The sequence below is a fragment of the Lontra canadensis genome, unplaced genomic scaffold (assembly GCF_010015895.1).
Source record: "Lontra canadensis isolate GAN:19392208 unplaced genomic scaffold, GSC_riverotter_1.0 scaffold1, whole genome shotgun sequence".
NCBI lineage: Eukaryota > Metazoa > Chordata > Mammalia > Carnivora > Mustelidae > Lontra > Lontra canadensis.
Genome location: NW_022630995.1, coordinates 93,860,280 through 93,886,407, shown reverse-complemented (window position 1 = coordinate 93,886,407; position 26,128 = coordinate 93,860,280). Strand labels below are relative to the sequence as shown.

Sequence of the window (26,128 nt, the reverse complement as noted above, 5' to 3'; positions counted from 1 at the left end):
TAAGTGACTAAACCAAATTTACACACGAAGTAGTAAAGCAAAGATTCAAATTGGGTTCTCACAGCTAAATCAAGGCTGCCCCTGGATTTATAATTTTCACATTCTTTCATATAAGTAATCTCATCTGATCTTTACAACAACCCAAGAGATAATAATAGCAGCTAATATGCATTGAAGACATATTATGTACGAGATGCTCTTCTATACCATATTAATTCACTCCTCACAAACCCTGTAAGAGGAAGGGTTACATTATTACTCCATTCTACAGATGAGAAAATGAAGGCTCATCGAAAATATGTAAATTGCCCAAAATTACACAGCTAATAGGGAGGAGAATCAGAATTTAAACCCAGAGCATTTAGTTCCAACACCTACTTCTTTACCACCTCACTCCTCAGAAGGGTTAACATAGGCAGGTTAAGAAACTTGCCCAAAATCAGTCACAAGGAAAGAAAACTGGAAAAGGAGAAGAACCATGTCTTCTAGTACTTCACCCTAACTACTTTTCCTAAATGTAACTGGAATCATTGAATCCAGATGAGGCAAGGTGGCTTTGGGTGTAGATGTTCTTTAAAGCAGAGTATAAGCAGGTGAGGAACACTGGCAGGAAGAAGGAATCCCATCAAGTTAGAGAAGACTTATCTTCCATAGACTGGAGGCAGAAGAAAGGAAAATAAAATATGTGTGAACAGAGACACATGTATTTGCCTTTCTGATATAGGGAGTATGAATTAGGGTAGATGAAGAGGGATGACTCTAATTAAGAACATCAGTAAAAGTGAAGCACAAGACTGATTTGTTTTGAGAGAAAATCTAAAGCCACTGAGAGATTTCAGATAGGGGTCGTAATGCCTCCAAAAGAACTGATATCCCTAGTCTTGCCAAAAGTACCTGGCACACAGAAAGAAAACATACAAGCACTGAAAGAATTACACATTTTCATTTTTTTCTTTTTAAAAACTAAAATGTCATTTACAGTTTAGCAACTCCTTTTGACTGGGGAGAAAAGGGAAAGGGGAACATAATCAAGCATAACATGCTTCTCATTAGTTCTTAAGCTGTGAAGCTATCGTACTAGTTAGTTCAGCACATAGATTTTCCTCAGAATACTGTTAAAATCGGATGAAGGAAATCACAACAAAATCTCACTCAAATGAATAAACTGAAATGCCAATCTAAACCTCAAGTATTTGCTAAAAGTAGAATTTGTAACAATGGGGGTGGGAGGAGGGGATCATGGCACAGTCAAACTCAAGGATACCAAGATACTACGAAGCAGGACTTTTTAGAAGACAAATTAAATGAGGCAATCTAACCCTAATAGGATTTCTTCTCTCATTACTTAAAATAAACCAGGTCACCAAAATGGGCTTATACTGTGGTATTTTGTTCATTTTAATTTCATTAAACCATAAATTCCCATGGAAATACCTCAGACACGTGCTCACAATAATTAGAATGCCTAACATTTCAGTGTAAGTACTTTCACATGAGTTCAACAAAATAGAATGCAGTGAGGTCCCTTCAAGTTTTTTTGCGTATGTCAACAGCTATTTTATGATAAGAATTATCTCTGTGGTTATAAAACATGTGTAAAATACATTACAGGAGTCCACGAGAAGGCTTAATGCAGAAGACCCAGTAAAGGTTTGGACTGCACACAGAAACACGAAAATCAAGCTGAACTTCCTAGAACATAGCAATGATAAATTTTTCCTCCCAAAGCTATTACTGTTAAATATACCTTGATGAATTAAGTTCAAGTGTAACTACAACTGAAATATGATTCAACTGAGCTGTGACCTATTTTTCCTCTTAAAAGCAAAAGAGAATAATGACAGTTGTGAGACTTACATTTTTCCATTCCAGGGTATTTCTGAAAGTTATTTCACAGCACAGCTAAAGGCAAAATGCACTTAGTGACACTTATTTGCTTTAAAATAGAGTTATGTATGGTACTGCTCATAGGACAGTTGTAATTATTTAATAATTTGTTGTTAAAATTCTTTGTGTTCACTTACTTTTAAACTATACATACCAAGAGGCATTCAGAATGGAAATAATCTCAAAACATAAGTCTACAGTTCAGCTAGAACTATATATCTACACACAACAGAACCAACATCAACATGACAAATTAACATATACTGTATATGTGGTTGAAAATACCCACCCCTAGCAGAAAGCTTTTTGGTGTTGATAATTTTGGCAGCATATTCTTGTCCAGTAGGGATTTTCATACATCTTCTCACCACTGAGAAAGCCCCCCTGAAAACCAATAATTAGCATGTCATCAATATAATCAGCTCTGATATCCTTTTAAAAAATTATAGCAATCTGAGCATTTTTATTGCATTTAGTGATTTGTAAAATATCAGTGCACTACAGTAATATCCAAAAAATGAACGATTCTTCCTGGAAACCCAAACCTTCTTTAATGTTGAAGAATAAAAGTAAATTTTATTTAACTAGGAGCACACATTATTAATCAACAAAATGATAGGAAGTGCCAATTATGACGGCTCTTGTTTGCACATGAAATTTGAAAACATTTTACAATTCACACTCACACAGCACCAAATGCTCTGAGAGAAAAAAAAAAAAAAAGAAAGAAAGAAAGAAAGAAAGAAAAGAGAAGAAACCCTGCAAAGAGCATGGCTGAGGAGGAGCAGCAAAAATCTGCTGCCTATTTATTTTGTTACCCAAAAAAAAAAAAAAAAAAAAAAAAAAAAAAAAAAAAAAAAAAAAATTTAATGTGGCTCTGAGTGAGTAAATATGGCGATTGTTTTCATTAAAATATAAATCTTGGGAATATTTGTGTGGTTTAACAAATCCTGATATGGTGATTTCTCTGTGCCCTGTTTTGAGCTGGGGGAAGGGAGAGATTCGAATTAAGCTGCTCTTCCGACATATTCTCCATGTTTTAACAGCAGACAACATATAAATATATAAGGATATAATTTTCATTACATTTAAAGGATAATTACATTTTCATGAATTCAATTGTATAAAACAACCACATATATATATAAACGCACCCCTTTCATAAGTAATAGTTGGCACTAGCGATAGAGGAATTGGGTTTGGGTTGGATGCTACATAAATCAACATTCAAGATTTGGCCCCTAGGTCCCTAAGCACAAGGTCCTCAGGAGGTCTCCGGTCCCCTTCCTTAAATTCTCCGAGGAGTTCCGCCAGTCGAGTATAGCAGGTCGTTTTATACAACGCTAGGCTATCCTTGGGAAGCTTTCTCTCGGTCTCCAAGTCTTTTCCGCTGCCTGTATAAATAAATCCTCCCAGAGAATGCCAAGAGGTACATGTAAATCGTAGGAAGGATGATGAGCAAATAATCTGGTACAAAGAATAATTGTGGATATGGGGCGGGGGGGTCGAGTTCCTTTGGGTGACCCTTTTCCTGGACAGAACAACTACTGGATGCGAAATAGACTCTACGCCAAGTTGAACTTTCGGCATCAATAAATATGGCACCGTCTGTGGCAGTGAGTTCTCATCCGTACGTGGGTCGTACGGCGGACACGCCGGCTAACCAGGAGGCATCTCTATTTACAGAAAACATTATCTATGTTGCATTTTACATGGGTTCTTGTTTCCTCTACACACACACACACACACACACACGCTCGCACACTTCTCAGGATGACATCTACAACTGCAGGGATCGTAAATCCACTAAGTCTCTAGTGCAAGAGGGTGGGGGAGCGGGAGAAGGTGGGTTTAGGATTATCGGAATCGGCCACAGCCGGGGTGGAGGGTCTGTTCCCGTCTCTGTCCCCTCCTCTTGCTAAGCCAGCACCTTTCTCAAAGCTGCCACACCACTGGCCCTCCTCCCTCTCCTCTGGTCTCCCAAACTCCCTCGCCCCACGCGGGAGGCCGGTGGGTCGGGGGTAACGCGACCCGCCCTCTGCTGGAAAGGGGACGTGCAGATGCAGGCTTACTTTCCGAGCTCCTCGAAAAGCTGATACTCGTCCGTGAACCTGGTGCAGGTTGTGGTCGAAGCCATCCTCGGTCCCTGGCTGGGAGCGTGGCAGACAAGACTTGAACAGACGCGCGGCTTCCCCGGGACTGGCCCCGAGGCGCTGTCACCCAGGGCCGCCCTCACTTTCCTCGTCCGAAAGTAGCTCGCCCGGGAGGGAGTGTGCGCAGGGGCGGGGCGGGAGGGGAGATGACCAGAAAGGGTGGTATGGGGTCGCCTCCCCAAGGTCCGGCGATTCTCTTCTTCCTCCTCCTCCACCGGCCCTTGCTTCCTTCTCCTCTGGACGCTCCCCCCGCCCCCTTTCCAGCCCCTCTCCCCAAATCCGGGGGGCAAACTACTCAGGAAGAAGGGGCCGGGAAATGGAAAACAGCCGGGCACGGGGCGAGAGGCAAGCAGTTGCGAAACTAGCGCACCGGGGCTGGAATAGTAAGGGCGGAGAGGAGGGAGTCCGAGGGGGCGGAGGCCGAGTAGCTGCGAGCGGACGGCTCCAGCCCAGCTGCAGCTGTCAGCAGGCGCGGGCGCAGGGCGCGCCGGGGCTCGGCCGAGCGTGCGCGCCCGGGGCCGGCCTGCCTCCCGCGGGCACCTCGGCTGCCTGACGCTCCCCCACAAGTCCGCGCCGCCTCGAGACTGCGCGGCGAGAGAAAGAGCGCTCGGATGGGGCGAAGCCTAGTCCGTCGTCCCCAGCCCTCCGCCTTCTACCCCCTCACCCCCTCCCATCTCTTCCCACTACTCTCTCCGCCTGCCAGCCCCCTTCCCTTACGAAGCCCCCTCCTCGCCGGTCCCACACCTCCCTCTAGCGACTCCCAACCCTGCGCGTTCGCGGGTCTCGCTCTCCCGCCCTAGGTCTCACACTTGCGCAAACCCGTCTAGGAAGAGACCAGGTGGGCGGTGGAGGATGTACGAGGGAGAAGCCTGGAGAGGGTTTAGGTGAATGAGGCGAGACGTCAAAATTACCCAGTTAAACTCGTTATTAAGCTGCCGCCTAAATCTGGGGTTGATTTAGCGGAAAGGTGCGGGGTAAATGGTGAGCTGCCAGGGAGTACTGCCGGGGCCCGTGGAGGCCCCCGGCCCTGTTGTGGGCGCGGGGCACTAGAAACCGCTCCAAGCCGACCGGCGAGCCGCGGCGCCCCGGGTGGGAGCGTGAGGTGCACAACCATTTCTTCTTGGCGTCGCTAGGTGTTGACACAGTGGGGGCCGGATGTGGGCAATTGACTGCTTCCTTAGAAGGGTCCCAGCCTCCCACAGCCTCCCACTGACTCTCGCCCTCCTCCTCCCCAGCAGAAGCCGCGCTGCCGGCTCCCAGCCGGTTTAGCGAGGGGCGACGCCCGCCTTGCGCCACGTTTCACTTCTGATATGACTGCCACCTTACTCTCCACTTCCCCCCGCCGTTTTCTAGTTTGGGTTGCTGGGACACCGGCAACCCCCGAAAGCCTTTGCTTCGGCCATGAATTCTAGAATGAAAGCAAAAATTCCCCCCACGGAGCCACACCTTTTCTTCAGAGTAACTCCCCTGTAACCTCAGCAAGTTCTGATAGTAAGGCGGTCTCTCGCGAGATTTCGGGCTTCGGAGGCGGGGGCCGGGTGCTGAGAAGGTTGGGTGTCGGTCACGCGACCCGATTGGGACTGACGTCACTAGCATCACATGAACACAATCTAGCCCGTTTCGTTTTGCAAAGGAGAAAAGGAAAAGGAGAGGCAGAGTGTGCTCAGCTTGTGTGATCAAAGATCTGGCTAGATAGTGACACATAACTATACTCTGTAAATTACTGTCTGAAAAGCCACTTAACAGTTCAAGAATACTTCCTATTCATTAGCATACAGTAGATAGGGGAAATAATTATGCATTACATTTAAAATAAATCACTGATTTTAAAACAACCTCTGGGCCTTTCTTATTGTCTTCTGTCTTTAATAAACTATGTAATTGTAAACTTAAAGGCAGAACAAAAGGGTTATGAACAGTATTTCCTTACTGTCCTTCGTTTTACAATATGGGACACTAAAAACCTTGCAGTTCTGATAATTTGTTCACTAGCATTATATCATGGACTCAAAATTCCACAGCTGGAAGATAAAAGATAACTTGAATATGCGTTTAGAGAAATCGTTGCTCCCTCCCCGGGCTGCTGTTGATTAGTAAATTACCTCGCCTAGGGTCACACATAATCGTAATTCCCTCATTTCCTCCTGGGGAATGCCATTCTGGCAATAGTAGAGCTTTTACTGAAGTTTTCAAAATATTTACAAATTTTAACAGTTATTGTAACAAACTTGAATTTTATACATATTTTCGCACCCATAAAAAAGCAATTAGGACATTGTGTAAAATGTAATAATACAAGATGGTACCAAAAGTTATATAAAGAAAAAAACAGCTGTCTAAATATTAATAATTGAGCTATAAAATTTAAAAAAGGAGATTTGGTCCATGCTTAAGATTTTAACTTATATATTAAATATTTAGCAATATGGTTCCAAGTTATAATGCAATCATTTAATATTTTCTGAATCTAAAAATGAAACAAAAAGTAAAATTAAAACAATAAATAAAGATAATATTAAATTTTACAACTCAGGGAAAAAGTTTTCTTAAGTATTCAAGTAATGAGGCCTACATAATTACAGTATTTATCTCAGTTATTTAAATATCAATAATTGTGAATGGTTATGATTGTATGATACAATGAAGGAAACATAACAATTTTAATATTGATGTATTATTTAAAAATAAATGTGTATTTTTAACACTGCTTGCTCAATATTTGTGCTGTTTATTCACTTATATCTTAGACTAATTAAAATGTTTATCTTATTTAAACAAATATTGACATTATTTCTGAAGTTGGGCTTTCTTAAGACAATAATCCTAAAGTTACATAGAAATTCCACTTGGATTATCATCTCTTGCCTTCTTCTTGGTCTCCTACTTCTGCCTTTGACTCCCTTCATTCTAGTTTCTTCACGGCAGGCATAATGGTCCCCTTAAAATATCAGTCAGAGTAAATCATGCCTTTGCTCAAAAACTTCTGAAGGCTTAGCATCTCAATTAGACTAAAAACCAAAATTCTAAAAATGACTTACAAGGCCCTCCAAGATCTGCCCTCTACCCTGACTCCATTAGTCTTCCTACCCTCAATTTGTGCCCTGGATCATTCTACTCCAGCCACATTGGCCTCTGCTATTCCTGGAGCATGACTTGGCATGCTCCTGATTAAGGACTTCACATTTGCTATTCTCTCTTTCCTGGAATATTCATTTCTCCTATTTCATTTTTTCACCTCCTTCCAGTATTTTCTCAAATATCACCTTATCGATGTAGCTTTCCCTAGCCACTCTATCAATTACTTCACATTTTTCAGACACGATTTCTATTTGCACTGCCTGCTTTATTTTTCCCCTTAATATCTATTACTATCTAGTATAGCTATAAATTTTATTTTTTTCCTTGTTAATTGCTTATACTTCCCAACTAAAATATAAGTTCCCCAAAGGCATTGAGTTATTGTCTACTTTGTTCACTGCTCTATTTCCAGCAACTAGAATAGTAACTTCTGACATTCTTTTCACATTTATGAATTTCTACTTCTTCCATCATAAGATGGATCTTCTTTCCTAGGAGTAGTGGTGTTTAACCACTAGATCACAAGTTTAACCACTAGATCACAAGTTTAAACACTAATGGTGTTTAACCACTAGATCACAAGTAGGCAGAGAGGCAGGCAGAGAGAGAGGAGGAAGCAGGCTCCCTGCTGAGCAGAGAGCCTGATGCAGGGCTCCATCCCAGCACCTTGGGATCATGACCTGAGCCAAAGGCAGAGGCTTTAACCCACAGAGCCACCCAGGAGCCCCTGGCATCTGTCTTTTATTACAATGTAAAATTTAGTAAGGCTGGTATATCTTTAAAAAAAAAAAATGGAAATTCCTTCTTCCTTTATGGACCTCAATGGCAAGAAAATTTGTACTAGATCCTTTTCCTTTGATGTAAATTTTTAATGTATTTTTAAAATCCATTTCTCTGAATAAGCACTTTTAATCATGGGATACTGTGACTATGTTGACTGAAAATGATCACCTTTAGACTGAAGTTTTATTGGCATATTAATTGTCAACAACTAACTTTAACAGGCGTGAAAGTATTGGACAGGTACAGAAACCCACATAAAATTCTGACTTACGTTAGAGTGATCCAGAGGCTGAGAAAAGGAGCTTTAGAAAATGTGTGGGAGGGGCGCCTGGGTGGCTCAGTGGGTTACAGCCTCTGCCTTTGGCTCAGGTCATGATCCCAGGGACCTGGGATTGAGCCCTACATCGGGCTCTCTGCTCAGCCAACTTGTGATCTCTGTCTGTCAAACAAATAAATCTTTAAAAAAAAAAAAAAAAAAAGATGCCAAAGTTTCAAATGATTAGATCTCACTGTGAAGACACAAGTCAATGTGAGGAAATGAAAAATGTGGCTTTGAAATGAGTTTTTGTAATCCCTAAACTAGTTAAATACCACTACTACTAGGAAAGAAGATCCATCTTATGATGGAAGAAGTAGGAATTCATAAATGAGAAAAGAATGTCAGAAGTTACAGAATGAGAATGAAGGATTACCAGATTAAAGTTAAGACATTTTCTTCTTCTTCTTCTTTTTTAAGGTTTTATTTATTTATTTGAGACATAGAATGAGAGGAGAGAGCATGAGAGGGGAGAGGTCAGAGGGAGAAGCAGACCCCCAGCCGAGCAGGGAGCCTGATGTGGGACTAGATCCTGGGACTCTAGGATCATGACCTGAGCCGAAGGCAGTTGCTTAACCAACTGAGCCACCCAGGCGCCCCTAAAGTTAAGACATTTTCTAAAATTTGAAGATCATATACAAAATAAAATACGTTGTTCAAATGTAAATGTAAAAAAATTATAAACATGTACATACTTGGTTTCTCAATTGATTTAGGTTAATCACAAAAAAATTGAGATCAGCTAGTGTTACAAGCTCTTAATGTTCTATTTGCTAAGGTGGAAGAAAAGCATTCAAATTTAATCTTCTTTTAAAATGTTTTTGTTTTTAGGTTTTATTTATTTATTTGAGAGAGAGAAGAAAGTACCAGAGAGAGGAGGGTCAAAGGGAGAAGCAGACTCCCCACCAAGCAGGGAGAGCCCAATGCAGGACTGGATCCTGGAACTGCAGGATCATGACCCAAGCTGAAGGCAGATACTAACAGACTGAGCCACCCAGGTGCCCCTAAAATGTATTCTTTAATACAGGAAAAGGTAACAGCCAACAAAGGAGGAGGGGTAAAGTATGAGGAGGGGGGGCTTGGGGGTAAACTAGTTGTAAGCAGAGCCCTATCATTACCTAAATTGCTAGATTTCGATCAGATGAAATCACATCAGTACCAAGACCACACAATATTTTGCTCTAAATATATTCCATCCCTTTTGTGTGTGTGTGTGATAGCATCAACTAACAAAAAGTGGCAAAGAGATAGAAGACAGACTGAAATGATCTCTACATACAAGTACAACAGGAAAACCAAAGATAGAAGATTTCTTTTTTCTCTTTTAGGCCATTTGCAATTAAAAATTGCAAGTGTTCAGTAGACCGGCTAAGAAAGGGCGAGTTACTAATACTTAAGTAAACAAAATGGATATTAACAATCATTGATTTTCCTTGCTACAGAGTTACAAGATAAGAAACAATGAACAGATGATACTATCTCCATAGCTTTCCAGAGTGAAGACTATCAATAATAAATAGACTGCTTTGAGAATTTTAGCAGGTCTGTATTGTAGCCACTTTTTATTGAAAATTTAGAGGTGAAGGGGAGAAAGCAGCTTGCTGGTGGTGTTTCCAGTTAGCCTTCTCAAGGTATAATAATTTAACCACGGAAAGCCAGACACAAATATAGTCACTAGTGAGTGGATAATCTATTCACCAAAGTATCCATTCATGGAAGATGAATTTGCAGATGAAGAAATGACCTATTCATAAAACAAGAGCTCACAACAGAAAAGATATTCTTTGTTTCATCATGTCCTGAAAGAATTAATTTTTCCCTACAAATAAACATAAATGTGTAAATGAATGAGGAAATAAGGGATAGCCCCACAATGAAGAAGTAGCTTTTTCCCAATTACTTCCAAGTATATGGGTTAGCATATTTGATCCTCCACCAGGCTACCTAACACATTGCTAAAAAGAACTGTAGCTGGAGATTAAATTAAATACAATGCATAAACCAAAACAACTGTATTATAAAACTGTATTATAAAACGGTTGTTAACCATTAACAAAATGGAAAAACAAATTGGCTGGTGTTGAGTCTTCCTCTGTGCATGGGTAATGACTCTCACTACTGTTGCAACACTTAACCCCACTGGACTGTGACTACTGGCTCCATGGAGGCAGGAATTGTCAGTCTCCTACTGCAGTGCTGGTATAAGGCTTGTGCCATAATAGGTACCTAAAAATATCTTTTATTTAAAAAAATACATATATATGTTATCATCAGTCTTTGTCTCCAAAATATTAAAAATGCCCAATCTTTTATAGGGTACAATGAGGTCTTTTTCTGTCTATATATAATAGATCATTTTCAATCCTTCCATTCCTTGACTTCTCTGGATCATTCCATACCAGATTTAGAATGTTCTCCATGGGTTTCCATGTCTACCACCACATTTTGCATTCACAGCACCTCCCCACCCCCCCAACATTTCTGTCTACATTTTCCAGGCTCATTCCTGAGCTCTTTTTTCTCCACCTTTATTGTAAATGGTGTGCTTCAGCCCTCCATTCTAGGCTGCTCTTTTTCTTACTTTACACACCCTTCACAGGCTACTTTAATAACTCATTATTTTGATTATTGCCTGTCTTAAATTTGGCTTTCCAGATGTAGACCCTTAGACAAAAATATCTAGACAAGTGATCTATCAAGGCAGAGCTCTCAGAGAAAAGGATAAGGATGTGGAGGAAGCAGGACAAAAAACAACCAACCAACAAACAACAACCCAGTGTGTGACTTCAGGCAAAGTCCCTGCCTCAGCTTGACCTATATGCAGTTCTAGAGGAGAGACCACATCTAGATTTTGTTCCCTTCCACACATGGACTTTCCTATTTCTTCACCAGTCAGTCTTTCACCCCTAGGTAAGGGGAAGGAGAAAGAAGGGACATAACTCCCCAAGGAGTCGAATAGGCCATCTCCCTCACAGGCACACAGCGAATGGGGAAGGAGAAAAATAAGAGTCTGCTAGATATTAAAATGCTAATGACTCTGAAATCTTCATCTCCAACTCCAGTCTCTCCCTGTGCTTCAGAGATGTGTTTCCAGCTCCCTATTGGAAACTTACTCTTAGATATTCCACCTCTATGTCTGGTTTAACATGTCAAAAATTCATCTCCTATATTGTCTCTTCACTTGCACTTCTTCTGTATCTTGGTGAAACTTGAGAGTCACCTGTAACAGTCCCTCTCCCTTACTCCCCCAGCCAATCACATGTCCCTGTATCTCATGCCATTCCCACTGCAAATGCCTTCCTTTAGGCCACCACCTTTTCTCACTTGGATTTGGACGTTAGGTCATGGCTCTGTAGTGAATTCATACTAAAGAATCTAATATGTCACTCCTCAGCTTATATCCTTAGAAAAGAAGTCCAAAATCTTTAGTTTGCCCTATCAGGCATACCTGGTCTGGACCCCGCTCAGTTTCATAGATTGATCTCTCTTGTCACCATCCCAGGTATTTCTAGAATTATCTGTCTACTTCGTATTACTCATCATTGGCATTCTAGACTGAAGTGTTGTCATCTCTCTATCAGTTTGCTGAGAAAAGCCTCTCAATTCCATTAACTCTTATGCTAGTTTCCATCTCCTCCATATATCTAAATAAACTTTTGAAGACAAATTGATACCACAATTCCTTTGCTAAAATATTTCAATCACTTTTCTAGTTATCTTGAAATGGAGCCCAAAATCTCACATGTATTTTAGAATGCCCTGCATGATCTGTTTTTGTCTGTTTCTTACAACTTGTTTAAGAACATATTCCTATTCACAAGGTTATGTATTTGCCTATATTTTTTCCTAATACAGTTATGATTAGTATTTTAACCTGTCTAAAATTTATTGTTGTGGGGTGCATGGGTGGCTCAATGGGCTAAGCCTCTGCCTTTGGCTCAGGTCATGATCTCAGGGTCCTGGGATCAAGGCCCATATAGGGCTTTCTGCTCAGTGGGGAGCCTGCTTCCCCCTCTCTCTGCCTACTTATGATCTCTCTCTCTGTCAAGTAAATAAATAAAATCTTAAAAAAATAAAATAAAATAAAATGTATTGTTGTGAAAGGTATGAGGCAGTTTACTTTCATCTTTTTTTCCCCTAAAATAACTAGTTTTGCTAATCTTTTCCCACTTCTTTAAAAGACCTTTTAAAAAGCCATGTAGTCATTTATACATGGAATTGCTTCATTACTTTCTATGTTCTATTAATCTATTTGCTTATTCATTTTTTTAAAAGATTTTATCTATTTATTTGAGAGAGAGCAAGCATGATCAGAGAGAAGGGCTAGAGAGAAGCAGAAAACTCCCTGCTGAGCTAGAAGCCCAATATGGGACTAGATCCTAGGACTCTGGAATCATGACCTGAGCCAAAGGCAGACACTTAACTAACTGAGCCACCCAGGTGCTCTTATTGCCTTATCTGTTCTAAAACTCCTCTCAATTAAGGTGGCTTTAGAGGAGAGTAGCATTTCCCTCATCTTTCTTCATTTTCAAACTTAACTTAAAAAAAAAAAAATCAATGGTTTAAATTTTCTTTGCCAAAAGTCGAAGATTGTTTTTTCTTCATGAAGGGGCCAATGTCAAGGCTTTGGTATATCAACTAGGCAACACAAACTCGAATCAGAACAGATTTTAAAATGTTTTCTTACTCAGTTTATTATCATCAAATCCTATATAATTATAGTAACTTCTCTATTTGCATGACAGATCTAGATAATTTGTTTTTATTTATTATAATTTGTTATTCAAACACTACTTATTAATTTTCTAGATCACTAAGGCCTCTAATATTTCTCACCTCTCTGCTTCTTTACTTCTCAGAAGTTGGTTATAGACATGCCCATTCATTCCTTTAAAACATAGAAAGAGAAGTGGCTTTAAATTTTTATTTGGCCAATGAGATGATACATGTGGTTAAACCTATCCACCAGAATCTGTTCTATCCTTCTAAAAAAAATAGGACTGGAGCCGAGCACATAGGTAGAAAACACCTACCAGACTTTTCTATCTCCAGATTAAATTATTGGCAAGGAAATGTGAACAGAAATGATGTATACCACTTCAGGTTTTGCATTCTCCCCAGCTCACAGCCCTCCAAAACAACTCCCCATGCATTCTCCTTAATGTCCCTCACATTTCCTGAATGACTGGGATGGCATATCCCAAGATAATCTTCTAAGGGTCGTGTTGAAGATAGCAGACCCACTGTCAGCCCGGGTCCCTGAAAGATTTCATGAGAGCAGAGCTGCTAGTGCTGCCTGGGTGGCTCAGTCAGTTAAGCGTCTGCCTTCTGCTCAGGTCATGATCCGAGGGTCCTGGGATCAAGCCTCACATTGGGCTCTTTGCTCAGCAGGGAGTCTGCTTCTCCGTCTCACTCTCCCTCTGTGCTCTGTTGCTCTCTCTCTCTCAAATAAAGTCTTTAAAAACAGAAAAGAGAGAGCGAAGCTGCCACTAACCTGGAACCCCTGCTCTAAACTAAAGAAATAAACCTTTGTTCTAAAAGGAACTGAATTTTAAGGATCCTTTCTGTTTCTGTAGTTTAGCCTGCCCTTATCTAAAACAAAGCATGTAAAACAAACAAGCAAACAAACAAAAACCCTCTTAAAATCGAAAGTCCTATATAAATGTAAAGTATCACTATAACTTAAAGTTTATGAATAAAAGTATAATTAATGAATGAATGGAAATAGGTGGTTTGTGGGGCACCTAGGTGGCTCAGTGAGTTAAAGGCTCTGCCTTTGGCTCAGGTCATGATCCCAGAGTCCTGCAATTAAGCACCGCATGGGGCTCTCTGCTCAGTGGGGAGCCTGCTTCCTCCTCTCTCTTTCTGTCTGCCTCTCCCCCATTTGAGATTTCTGTCTATCAAATAAATAAATAAAATCTTTTTTAAAAAGTTTTAAAGGAAATACGTGGTTTGGGTTATGACCATATTTTACTTTTCCATATTATGCCAGTTTCCATTAGTGAGGTTATCGAGATTTAGCTATGTTGTAAAATGGTCCAACTCCAGTCAGAACAAGGTTCAAGTTAAAAAAATAAATAAAAGAACCAGTTTACCATTTTCACTCACCACCACCACCACTACTATTACTACTACTACTACTACTATTACTACTACTACATACACACATTTCATTCAATAGGGGAAACAGATTTTTAGAGGTCCTGGAAGCTCTAGCAATACCACTGCAAAGGGCCAGGCACATTTTTGTCTAAAACTTTCCCATTTTTCATGTTTTCCTTTTTTTTAAAGATTTTATTTTTTATTTATTTATTTATTTATTTATTTATTTGACACAGAGAGAGTGAGAGAGAGACAGCAAGAGACAGAACACAAGCAGGGGAAATGGGAGAGGGAGAAGTAGGCTCCCCACCGAGCAGGATGCCTGATGCGGGGCTCCACTCTAGGACACCAGGATCATGACCTGAGCCAAAGTCAGACACTTAACGACTGAGCCACCCAGGCCTCCCTTTAATGTTTTTCTATTTCATTTCTTACTCCAAGAAAAAAAAAATAGCTTCAATTAATGGCTTCTTTGTAAGCAACACTTTTTTCCACAACTACTTGGTTCATGTAACAAAGAAGTTCTGCCCTCAAATTAAGAGTTTAAAGGTGTTTTTGGAGGCAGAGGCAATTAAGCTGGGTGGGTTATCGAAGTATGTGGAAAACAAAGAACTTCTTTCTGCAGCCCACATGTGAATGTTGCCATTAATTTTGAAACATTTATTGTATAAATTGTGTGTTCAAATATTACACCATGTATTCTGAGGACAGAATATAGAGCTAAATAAATAGTGTCACGACTATTTGGGAGGTAAGCATTAAACCAATTATTTAAATATTATAAATATTTAAATATGTAAATATATTTATATTATTAAATATATGAAATTATTAAATATTTAAATCATTACTTATTAATTACATTAAAATGTAAATAGTATAAAGGAAGAATATAGGGAGCTATGAGAATGTATTTGTCTGGTGGAGTAGGCAAAGAAGGTTTTTCTGAGGGCCGATGAGCAAATGAGAGCTGAAAAATAAGTAGGAATTAACTAGATTAAAAAGAAAAAAGTCAGAGAAAGGCTGGGCACATGGCTGGCTCAACTGGAAAAGCATGTGACTCTTGATCTCAGGTTGTGAGTTCGAGCTCCATGTTGGGTGTAGAGATTACTTTTAAAAATAAAATCTTAAAAAAAAAAAAAAAGTACAGGTTAGAGCTTTCTAGTAGATGGAACATGGCAAATTCAAGGAACCAAACGAGGTCTTCCTTGGATAGCATGCAGTAAACCAAAGAGGCTGTAGGGATGGGTCTGTGAGTCTCACAAGGAACTTAAAACTACATGAAAAACAGTATCAAAGGGGTGCCTGGGTTGCTCAGTTGGTTAAGTGTCCAACTCTTGATCTTAGCTCAGGTCTTGATCTCAAGGTCGTGAGCATAAGGCCCACATTGGGCTCCACACTAGGTTTAGAACCTACTCAAAAAAAAAAAAAAAAAAAAGAAAACTGGAAACACTGCAAGGATTTTAAAATGTATGCATCTCATAGCTCAGTCTGGTTGCCTTGTGGAAAATGAATGCTGGCAATCTAAAGCCATGAGCTAGAAGGCAACGTAAGAAAAAGTGATAGCGTGGATTTAGGCAGTAGTGGTGAAAATAGAGATAATTGAATATTTAAAATATATTTGTAAATTTAATATTAGAGTGATTAAAAAAACACATTGAAAATTGAGACCATCTGTGTTAATAGGAATTAGATAAAACTCTAGACTATCTATGTTAGCATGACTTAGATTTTGTTTTTTCTGTTGTTGTTTTTAGGGAAACTCTGCCCAGGAAGTATAATACTATAAATCACTAAATAACTTTGCTGTTTGCTTCAGGGTAATTCCTTCAGATCAAGTTATCAGAAAGAGTAATCTGCTCACCTGCTAAATAACATATTCATCAGTTTAGTTATCAAGAGTTACTTTACAGTACCTGCTAATTTTAAGCTCTTATATCATGGACTTTGTCTAATTCTCCATTTCTCTTCTTGGAAGACTTCTTTAAATATCTTGAGTCCAGGGCCCAAGTCCTATGAATATCTCATCTCTGACTTTTTTATTCTGAAGCATTACTTCGTATTCTCCCTATTGTAATGAATTGGGAATGCATTAACAGGTTGTCTGAAGATAATCTGGAGGAGTTCAACAATGGAAACTCAAGAAGCTCTTTCAAATACCAGCAAGTTGTACAATAAAATATATGCAGCTATCATTGCATCAAATTGTGCTTTGCAAAATTCTGGCATGGAAAAATGTCACAATATGTTAACTAAAAATTCAAGTAACTGAAGAGTCTATTTTAATCCCAATTTAGTTTTGTATAGCTTAGTCTCAGTTTTCTATTTGGTTTATGTTTGTTATTTGGATGGATGGATGGATGGATGGATGGATAGAGAGAGCTAAGTGAGAGATGAGAGATAAATAAAATTCTCAAACTTCAATTTCCTAAATTTTAACTGTGAATATCTTTGGGGGTAGGTGTATGAATTATTTCTTTCCAGTGTTTTTGGATTTTCCTTCACTGAATACCTTTTATGTGTGTACTAAAAGCAATGAATGTTCTAAAGAGATAAAACTTTTGAATTTGCATATATTTGAGAATTAGATTATATATTGCATATATTTGAGAATTAGAATGTACATTCCAGAATCAAAAAGAAGCTTAGAATGTATCAATTCTGTGGTTTCTTCCTGGAGATTTCCTTGTTTGATGTTGGGGAAAAAAGGATGGAGAAATAGTAGTAAATATTCTTTGCATGTCAGTTTCCCAGTAATCGTGTAATCAACAGGACACTTTTCATTTTATGGAATGAGAAAACTGTTTAAATGTAGAAATAAGGACCACTTTAAGTTTTATACTCAAGTTTTAGACTAAGATAATAATAATAGGTCATATTTTTTGAGTGTTTGCTTATGATTCACAACCCTCTGAGATAGTTTTCTACTACAGAGCCACAAAAGGTGTACTTTAAATTACTATATATTATCTTCCATATTTTTATTCATTTTAAATGCCACTGCTAGATACTCATAGATACACTTTATTTTTTTCAAATGGGTAAGTCTAAAAATATTTAGCTATGTAAGTTTGGCTGCTCTTTGAGGGGATAATCAGTGTGGAGTAAACACATGAACTACGGAAGTCATTTCTTCAGGAGTGAATTTCCTACTTTGATATTTAGCTGCACTAAGGCCTAAGTGGGTAAATAATATTAGCCAATTAGCAACTGCTTTTCTAGAGAGATAGATGACCCATTTTCTAAACATATTGCTTATGTAACTATCACCTCTTGCTACAGAGGTTTAGCTGAATACATCCTTCCTCTCTTTTGTAGGCCTTGTCCAATTTTTATTTCTCCCTGGCTCTGGTACTTTCGTTCCTCAACTTAGTTTCTTACTTCATCTACAGACTAATCCAGGTTAGGATCTGCAAATGTGATTAAGTGATAAGGGGGAAAGTTATTAATAAACTCCTAAGCCCTCAATGGATATTTCAGTGACTAGAGGCAAGCCCTATTCCTTAACGTTCCCAGCACACCTCATTTGCTCAGCATATTTCTATGGTCTACTCCCTGAATTTCAAACCAGGCTCTTCCAACAGGCTGGCAAAGCCAAATTCCAAGTGGTCCTCAGAAATGTAAAAGAAGGGAGTGCCTGGGTGGCTCAGCGGTTAAGTGTTTGCTCCCTGCTTCCTCCTTCCCCACTCCCCCTGCTTGTGTGCCTTCTCTTGCTGTGTCTCTCAGTCAAATAAATAGACAAAGTCTTAAAAAAAAAAAGAAAGAAAGAAAGAAAGAAAGAAAGAAAGAAAGAAAGAAATGTAAAAGAAGGATCTCATTCAGATGGGTTCTATCAAAATCTACCACTGTCATCTGTTTAAGTCTGTGCATTCTCATTTCCATCCCTCTTGCCAGTCTGAGAATCCTACTACTAACTAGGCCAGGGACTCCCAACGACCGAATCCAGGCAACTTGACTCAAGGCTCATCCTCATGAGAATCTGTGGAAATCTGCATAGCCCATTACAGCCTTCTCTTGAAATGAGTCTTCCTTTGACTTCAATTCCAGTTCTTCTGGTTTTTCTACTGCTAAGAATTGTTCCTACAGTATTCATATTTCTGCCTTGTTCTTCTTCCTTCCCCTTTTCTTTAAATTTAGGCCTTTCCCACTACTTTGGAGTGGATAACATGCCAAAATCCTTGCCTACTGGCTCCATCTAGATAACTCCCACATCATAACCCCTAGCCTCTATAGCCCTCCAGAGTTGCTCATTCTTCTATTGCACTTCCTGTTTTGGTCCACAGTGTATCCTTTCCAAACTCTCAATCTCTCTAATGGTACCATTTCCCCACTTGTTCAAATTCAATCCTTAGAGTAATGTTTGATCTCTTCCTTGTATTCCCTATTTCCTGTAGATTCTATAGGAATCCTGTAGATTCTATATTAAAAATATCTGCATTAAAACTACCTATTGGGGGAAAAAAGCTATCCATTAGGATTTACTCCTTCCTACTTATATGTCATCATCACAGAGGGAGTCTATAAGCATGGTGCTTAGTGACTGCAATGGTCTCCTGAGTGTTTCACTTATGGAACCTTCTCCTCCAAATCACCAGCCCACTTCTCTAGTCTTCTATGATGCCCACTAGTCACCTTCTATATTAAAAATGAAACCAAGTTAAAAAGGGAGAACCTAAATTATCAGGCTCATCTGTATTCCCCTCATAGTAACTATTATTTATTTTGCATCTACTATGTGCCAAACACCTTGTTAACCACTTTACATATATTTATATTTTTAATCTTTTCAGGAACTGTGGAAAGTAAGGCTTATTATACCTGTTGTACATTTGAGCAAACAAGATTCAATTAACAGTATGTTTGTTTTTGTAAGTTCACATGTACTAGAAGGCAGATAGAGCTATCATTTGATCCAGGTCTCTAGGATTTCAAAGCTTTTTCTAAGAATTTAACATCTGTACAAAGATGCATAAATTAGACAATCACTGGATGAAAGTTTTTATTTTATATGTGACTGTATGTCAGAAAAAAATTATAAATTATTCAGTGAAGTTAAGAAACTTGATCTCAGGATTTTTGTTGATGTAGGGTGAGATTAAGTATAAGAACAAGAAAAAAAAAGTATTGATACTTTAACCTATTCTAAATTTCTTGGTCAGATTCAAGAAATGGTAATTTCTCTGATGGCCAAGTATGTATTTATACCCAAACTATGATTGTCAAGAAGGAAAACAATGGTAGGGGCATCCTCTGGATGATACTGTGTGAAATGGAAGCTTCAACAGATGATTCTACACAAGATGTCTGTAGTGAACTGTGTGTTAGAGTGAGTTTGCCTCTCATATAAAATGGTAGAAAGACAATGAAAAAACAGCTTCCTATATCTTCACGTGGAGGAAAGTAAATGTCTATGAAAATGGCTCTGTGAAGACTTGAGATCCCACAGTTTATGAAAAAAGCAGAGTTCCCCCCCCAACAATCATAAAAACAGAACAAAATAGAACAAAACAAAAAGCTTTGGTAAAATGTAAGCCACTGCCCTCAGAGAGGTCTTAGTAACATTTTAAGTGGTTCCATTCTTATTCCTGTTTATTCCAGTGTTTCTTTCTTTCATGTCATTAAGCTGTTTTTGTATAAAACCTTCTGATTCCTTCTTTTTACTGCCTCTCTAATTCTATGTTTATAAATTGTTCCCAAAAAAGGAAAGGCATCTATATCAAACAACACAGCTTATGGTCCAGCCTGAGGAGCTCTTTATTCATAGGAAGTGAATGAAAATGAAATTCATTCTGGATGCAATTAAGGCAAACCTTTTTGTTCATGGAAGGATTTGTCAGCCTCTGAAACCAAGATCAAACCAGAAGTGAAATGAATGCACGTTGCTATATTCAAATGTCAATTCAACATAGATAATTGCCAGAATCTTATCAGAATCTGCCAGTGATTCTTAAAACATTACTTTAAAGCCAATATTTATGTAACTAATTACAATATTTTGTTTTCAAGTGTCAGGAATGAACATGATCTACCTTAGGCAAAATGGAGGAAAATGGAGGAATTTCTTATAAATATTCAAGAGAATTTTTACAAAACACAATGAGAGAAAGAGACCTTTGTCTCAAGGAGGTTTAGAATTTAGAAACAGAAAAACATCATAGTGCCAGCAGTAGCCTTATATCACCTGCCATTTACACTTCTTTCTGTGCTCTACTTTTTATTTTGCAAGGCATAAAATGGCAAGGCAATTCCATAAGATGGTACAGGTTGTTCACTACACAAGGGTGTCCGGCCAAGAGAGTTAAAATACAGTCTGGTTCTGCTAGCCAAGCTGTGAATCCTCAGGGTCGAGCTGTCCTAGAAAGGGTGACTTTTTCTGGTTTCTAAAAAGCAGCATATGGGCAAGTAGAGATCCTATCAAATGGCCATGGTTTTGCATATATCAGGTCTAGCCACACAAAGAAATTTAATATTGTTCAAGCTCTGAATCCCTGGAGAAGAGATTTTGATTGACAGTGGTTCCCACTCCTGGTTCAATTAGCTACGACTCAGAAAGTAGGATATGTTTTTTAAAAATTGTGAATTGGTTAGGCATTGGTAGGTAAGGCATTTATTCACAATTCCTAGAATTTTTATATTTCAGACTGTCTACTAACCTTTAACTCTTAGAGATCTCCTAAGAGCCAATTACTCAATAAATTTATATTGGAATGGAAATTGTGCCAAGAGCAGCAGAAACTCTCTAGATTTGGAAGGAGAACTAGTTCTTTTTCTCTCTCCATATTCATAAGATTGTTTATGTACTAACCTTGCATTTCTAGTGGACTGGAAACCCACTTTTTTTTTCAATTAAAATATAAGGGATTATTGTTGAAATATTTATTTTGCATTTTCTTCCAAAATAAGTTTTATCTTCCTTTTATGGTTACCAGATTTAGCAAATAAGAATACAAGGTACCCAGTTAAATTTGAATTTCAGATAAATAATGAATAATTTTATTTAATATATGTTTAACCTATGTAATATTTGGGACTTAGATATTCTTAAAAAAATATTACATGAGACATACACTAAGTATTCATTGCTTATCCGAAACAAATTAGAAGGCAACTATGCTTACCACTATACCACCAACACTGTACTGTTTGAAACAAATTGAACTGGGCATCTTTTATTTTATTTGGCAAATTTGCTTCCTTTTTATTATAAGTTGAACCCTGCAGAACTACTTTTAAACATTTCTAGATCTAAGTTTGGCAGAGGTATGAAATCAAGGAAATAAAAACAGATGTATATCCTTATATATAAAGGACATTAAAGCTTGAGTTTATGATTTTATAGTGAAATACGATACCTAATCACCTGGTCTATATGAGTAAAAGGTTTATGTTTTCTTTTGTAGAAGAAAATGAATGAAGACTATGTTGTATTATTTTCATAGTAATATACACATACTTAATCACACAGTGGAACAAGGATATTTTATAAGTAAAACATAACCAGCTAAATAGTACAAAATCTCATCAGAAAGTTACTTTTTTAGAGTTGAAAGAAGTAAGATATTCTACGTTAATATTGTCACATCTCTTTTAATTTTTCATTTCTATTTTAAATACTTGTAATAGTCCTAAACTGACTCTATGTAATCACTGTCATTATTTATAATTAGTTATTAAAAAAAAAACAAACCACACACCTAATGTTGCCTTAGTCCTTGAGATTTAGCCTTATTTAAAGAAAAAAATGGCACACAGTATCTGTGTTAAAGTTAGAAACAAAACCCATACAGTTTTGCAACAGTGTAACCACCTTATCAAGCTATATACAACTTAAAAAGTTGGAATAATCATTATTTAGGTAGACATAAAATGCACCTGAGTTTAGACTTAATTAGATAATCTCAGTAAGAGTACCATTTTTGTAAGAAATTTGAGAAATATGTTAGGTTTCCTTTCTCACTCAAAAGTAGCAGCACCATGATTATTTTGTTGATTTCATGACCGCTTTTCTGTTCCATGCAGTATGCTAATTAAGGTATACATTTTAAGCTTGTTTCCTTTTCATAATTCCTATAAGATTCATAGTTTGATTTAGATTTTTTAAACTAGTAGAACCTGATACCTAGAAATATTTATTAACTCCTCTAAGCCATGCATATAATAAGTAGTCACATTTGCTCCTAAAGCCTATATTATATTACATAATAAAAAATTAAATATATTAAATATTAATAAAAAATTAAATATAGTATAAAAGATATGACCCAAACCCAAGGCAGGAATTATTGACAATTTTATTTTGGTTTCTCAATTTATTTTTTTTTATTAAGAGTAAAGATAGGTACATGATTTTAAGAATTAACACTGGTATTCACAACTCTTTTTTTGATATAATGAATTATTCAGCTTGAACTTGAACATGGTACACTGTTTGGCAGACAAAGATAATGGTCTGTCATCTTATGGTGGAAATATTTTTGGAAGGTGTAGTATTTTTTATCTTTGAGGAAGTCTTAGAATGGGCAACATGGTATTGACCACTAGAGGGCTTGAAATTTGCAGTCCTTGTTAATAATGTAGTAGTACTGATAGATAATTTTTGTCTTAGTTTGAGTGCATTTTATTTTTAGACAACCTATATGATGTGTTTTTTCCCCTTAAAACAATGCCTCTGCTCTAAGTAAATCAAGCCCCAAATTAACGAAGAGCTCAAGATGGCTTCAGTCCCATTTGTCTAAGTCCTGGTTTTGTATGGATGAAAAGCAACAGTCATTACGACAACAGGTGATAAATCCAAAGTAACAGCCAAATTGGTTAACATTTTTCCATTTCTAAACTGTCCTTAAGAAAATCGTAGACCGGGTCACACTAGCCTCACAGTAGTCCAGCAGAGCAGCCATGTCATCTGGATTCATTTTACTAGCAATAAAGAATTGGTAGTTTTGGGAATTAGCAAGAATTTACTGGGTTTGTTCTTCAGCCCCTGTCATAAAAGGTTTTGCTCTTTTTGGTCTCTGTTCTTCAAGTCTGCCTCTGGTTAAGTTTGTGTAATCTTTGAGGAGCTTGTAGGCTTCTTTTGTGAAGCTGGTTTCCCTCCAGTGATGGTTCATGACAATATCAACAACAGTGACAACTGTGCTTTTGCTACCTTTGCCCTCGGGGTCTTCATAGGTGGCATTTTCACCAATGATCTAGTCATCAGTGTTAACCACTGTTCTACTGACCATCTCCCCCTCCACCTCCAGGCATAGGATCTGGGATCTCCCAGATCTTATGGATGTTGAAGAACATATCATCATGGCTGATGAGGCCCTGGCAGATTACTATGAGGGCACCTGAAAGAAGCAAGGGCAATGCTGGTTTAGCAGGAACCGAGAACTCTCCCCAAGTGTGGTGCAGCAGGAGCAGTGCTCGAGTGGAAGCTAGTAGAGAGCAAAAAACTGGATAGACATTGCACTAAAGGCTTCTGGTAAATTGTGAAAAGGGAATAGATACACTGACTACAGATCTCCCATGACTAACAAATGTTAAAATTAATTTTAATGTTTGTTGGAATCTTTACTTCTAAACAATTGTACCATTAGGATGGTTATTAAACAATTATTATTTTATAAATTTCCCAGATAATCTTAGTGAAATTGGAATATAATGTAATTGAAGTGAAGTATTAGAGTTAACAATAAGGATAGGGAGAGGCCAATAAATACCTACTGGGAAGAGAAACAAATAAAAGACTGGGAGAGATTGCCTGGAGAGAAGGAAGAAAAGATGACAAATGAGCAAGGACAATTAACAAAAAAAAAGAAAAAAAATGAGTATTCTTCCCTTGGACTGGCAAGCATTTAGCAATGTGAAGCCTGGGATTGAGAGACGGGTATAGATAATAATCATAATTATAAAAGGAACATTTACTGAATTTTTACTATGTGCTAGGATTCTACTAAAACATTTTTGTATATTAACTCATTAAAACATCACAAAAACCTCATGATATTTGTTCTATTTTTCTTATTATTCTACAAATAAGGGAACAGAGACTTTCTCCATAGTCTCTTGCCCCACCCCCCGTAAAAAATCAATAAAGGATGCAGTAGATATAAAGCAGCTTTCCTAAAGAAGACTTAGATTTAGGGTTTATTAAATTCAAAATCCAGGACAAAGCAATGATTTCAGATGAGGATGTATCTTTCATGAGCTTTGGAGAACTGAGGTCAGTGCATTTAATAGTATCTGATAGTAGGAAGCTAAATGTCATTTAAAAATATCTGACAATTAGAAGTTGGGAAATTGCACATGGTCCAAAATCTTGTATGGGGGACCAGGGTGAGAGAGAATGTTGGTATAGTGTTAGATGGCTAGATATTTAAAGGCTGATCCTGCCATATATTCTTAATGGCTTTAAGTGGTAAAACAAGGCAAGACACAATAGGAAACAAATGCCTGATAGACTAAGTATGCATAGCAATTTCTGGCAATTAAAGTTTTGGTCCAGCTAGTGGTAAGGAAACCCTGCATTTTGGGTACTCTCTGAAGAGCTGAAAAAGAAGTTGTGAAGGGTCATGTCACTGACACATGGAATATTACCTAGAGGGAACACTATGTGAAAGTGTACTTACAATGGTTTTAAACATAAACACGCTCAAAGTTGTAAAACACCATAATAAGTAAATATACCTAGGGAAAAAATTTCACATAGGAAGTGACAGATGAAGACATTAAATAGCCACTGTTTTGGGCAAGATGTTGTTCATGGGTGACTCCAATAAGCATGATTATGTAATATTCTTTAGGAGTATTTAGCCACTTGAATGCAGGATAAATTAATGCATCCAACAGAGAGGTGGATTTGAGCAGCAGAGTTTAGGTTTTGGCAGGAAAGATTGCTTGAGGGAAAAAGGAAAAAGGGAGTTAAAGACATTCATTTGAGAAATAATTATAGGGCAGAATCATGAAAAACAAGCCAGATAATATGACATGTTTAGACATGGGGTTATGATGAATAAAGATGGATTATAGGGTCAAAGAATCAGTGGTCGTGATGAGCTGGTGAATTACATGAGTGGAGTCCTAGAGGGAATAGACTGACAGAATAGGAGATGACAATCAAAACGAGATGTTTGAAGGTATGACATTAGGTCATGGAGAAAGAATGGAGAAAAAGATTATCCGAGCTAATGAAAGAAAAGAATTTAGAGGCCAAGGTGATAGTTGGATCGTATAGCTGGGTTTTGAAGTAGATAACCATAATGGCAGGAAAAGTATTAATGAGTGAAGAACAATGACTCAGAGGTCCATATGGGGCCTGACGAGGAAGGATATAGGGTGGTGCAGTATGAGAATGTATGTTTCAAAAGACATGAGAGTTTCAAAGGGAGAAAGGAGTGTTTGGAAGTAAGAACAGGAAGCAGAAAGGACCCTACCTCAAGCTCCAGGCCTGTATAGTACTTAAGCATGAGAGGAAAAAATAAAAACAAGTTCTTCACTTTAAGGGTCCAGGAAAGCAGTGTTTTCAGGAACCAAGTTAAATATCAGCAAAAATCTGAAGAACATGTTCGTTGAAGACATTAAGGAAGGAGAGGACTTTTCTGTTGTCAGGAAACAAGTTTGAGTGAAAGGGCTTGGATAGCCAAGAGCGTGGGAGATATGGTCAGATCCGTGAAGGCTGGAAACAGGGTGCGGAGGAACATCTGTGTGAAACTGGGTCTTCTGGGAACCTCGGACTTCTCGTGGTGATACAGGAGAGCTGGTGTTGAGGCATGATGGGATTTGTTTCAGAAGCCACAGGACAGTGATTAAAGGTCATGTGGTGGCT

The 26,128-nt window shown here is 38.2% G+C and overlaps 1 protein-coding gene and 1 pseudogene across 18 annotated transcripts in view; both read right to left on the bottom strand.

Annotated features, from left to right (window-relative positions):
• CAMK2D (calcium/calmodulin dependent protein kinase II delta) overlaps window positions 1-4,604 on the bottom strand; it is a 335,597-nt gene extending 330,993 nt beyond the window's left edge. For 9 of the 18 annotated variants that reach the window (XM_032859117.1, XM_032859092.1, XM_032859030.1 and 6 more), the window contains exons 1-2: window positions 3,960-4,601; window positions 2,177-2,271 (exon numbers count right to left, since the gene is read on the bottom strand). In XM_032859117.1, coding sequence (XP_032715008.1) covers window positions 2,177-2,271; window positions 3,960-4,024 — 160 coding nt within the window. In that variant the 5' untranslated portion in view covers window positions 4,025-4,601. Of the gene's footprint in view, window positions 1-2,176; window positions 2,272-3,959 lie in introns of all 18 variants that reach the window. The other 9 variants (XM_032859063.1, XM_032859168.1, XM_032859142.1 and 6 more) reach the window with 5 other exon arrangements.
• Window positions 4,605-23,130: 18,526 nt separating this feature from the next.
• LOC116867153 overlaps window positions 23,131-26,128 on the bottom strand; it is a 40,503-nt pseudogene continuing 37,505 nt past the window's right edge.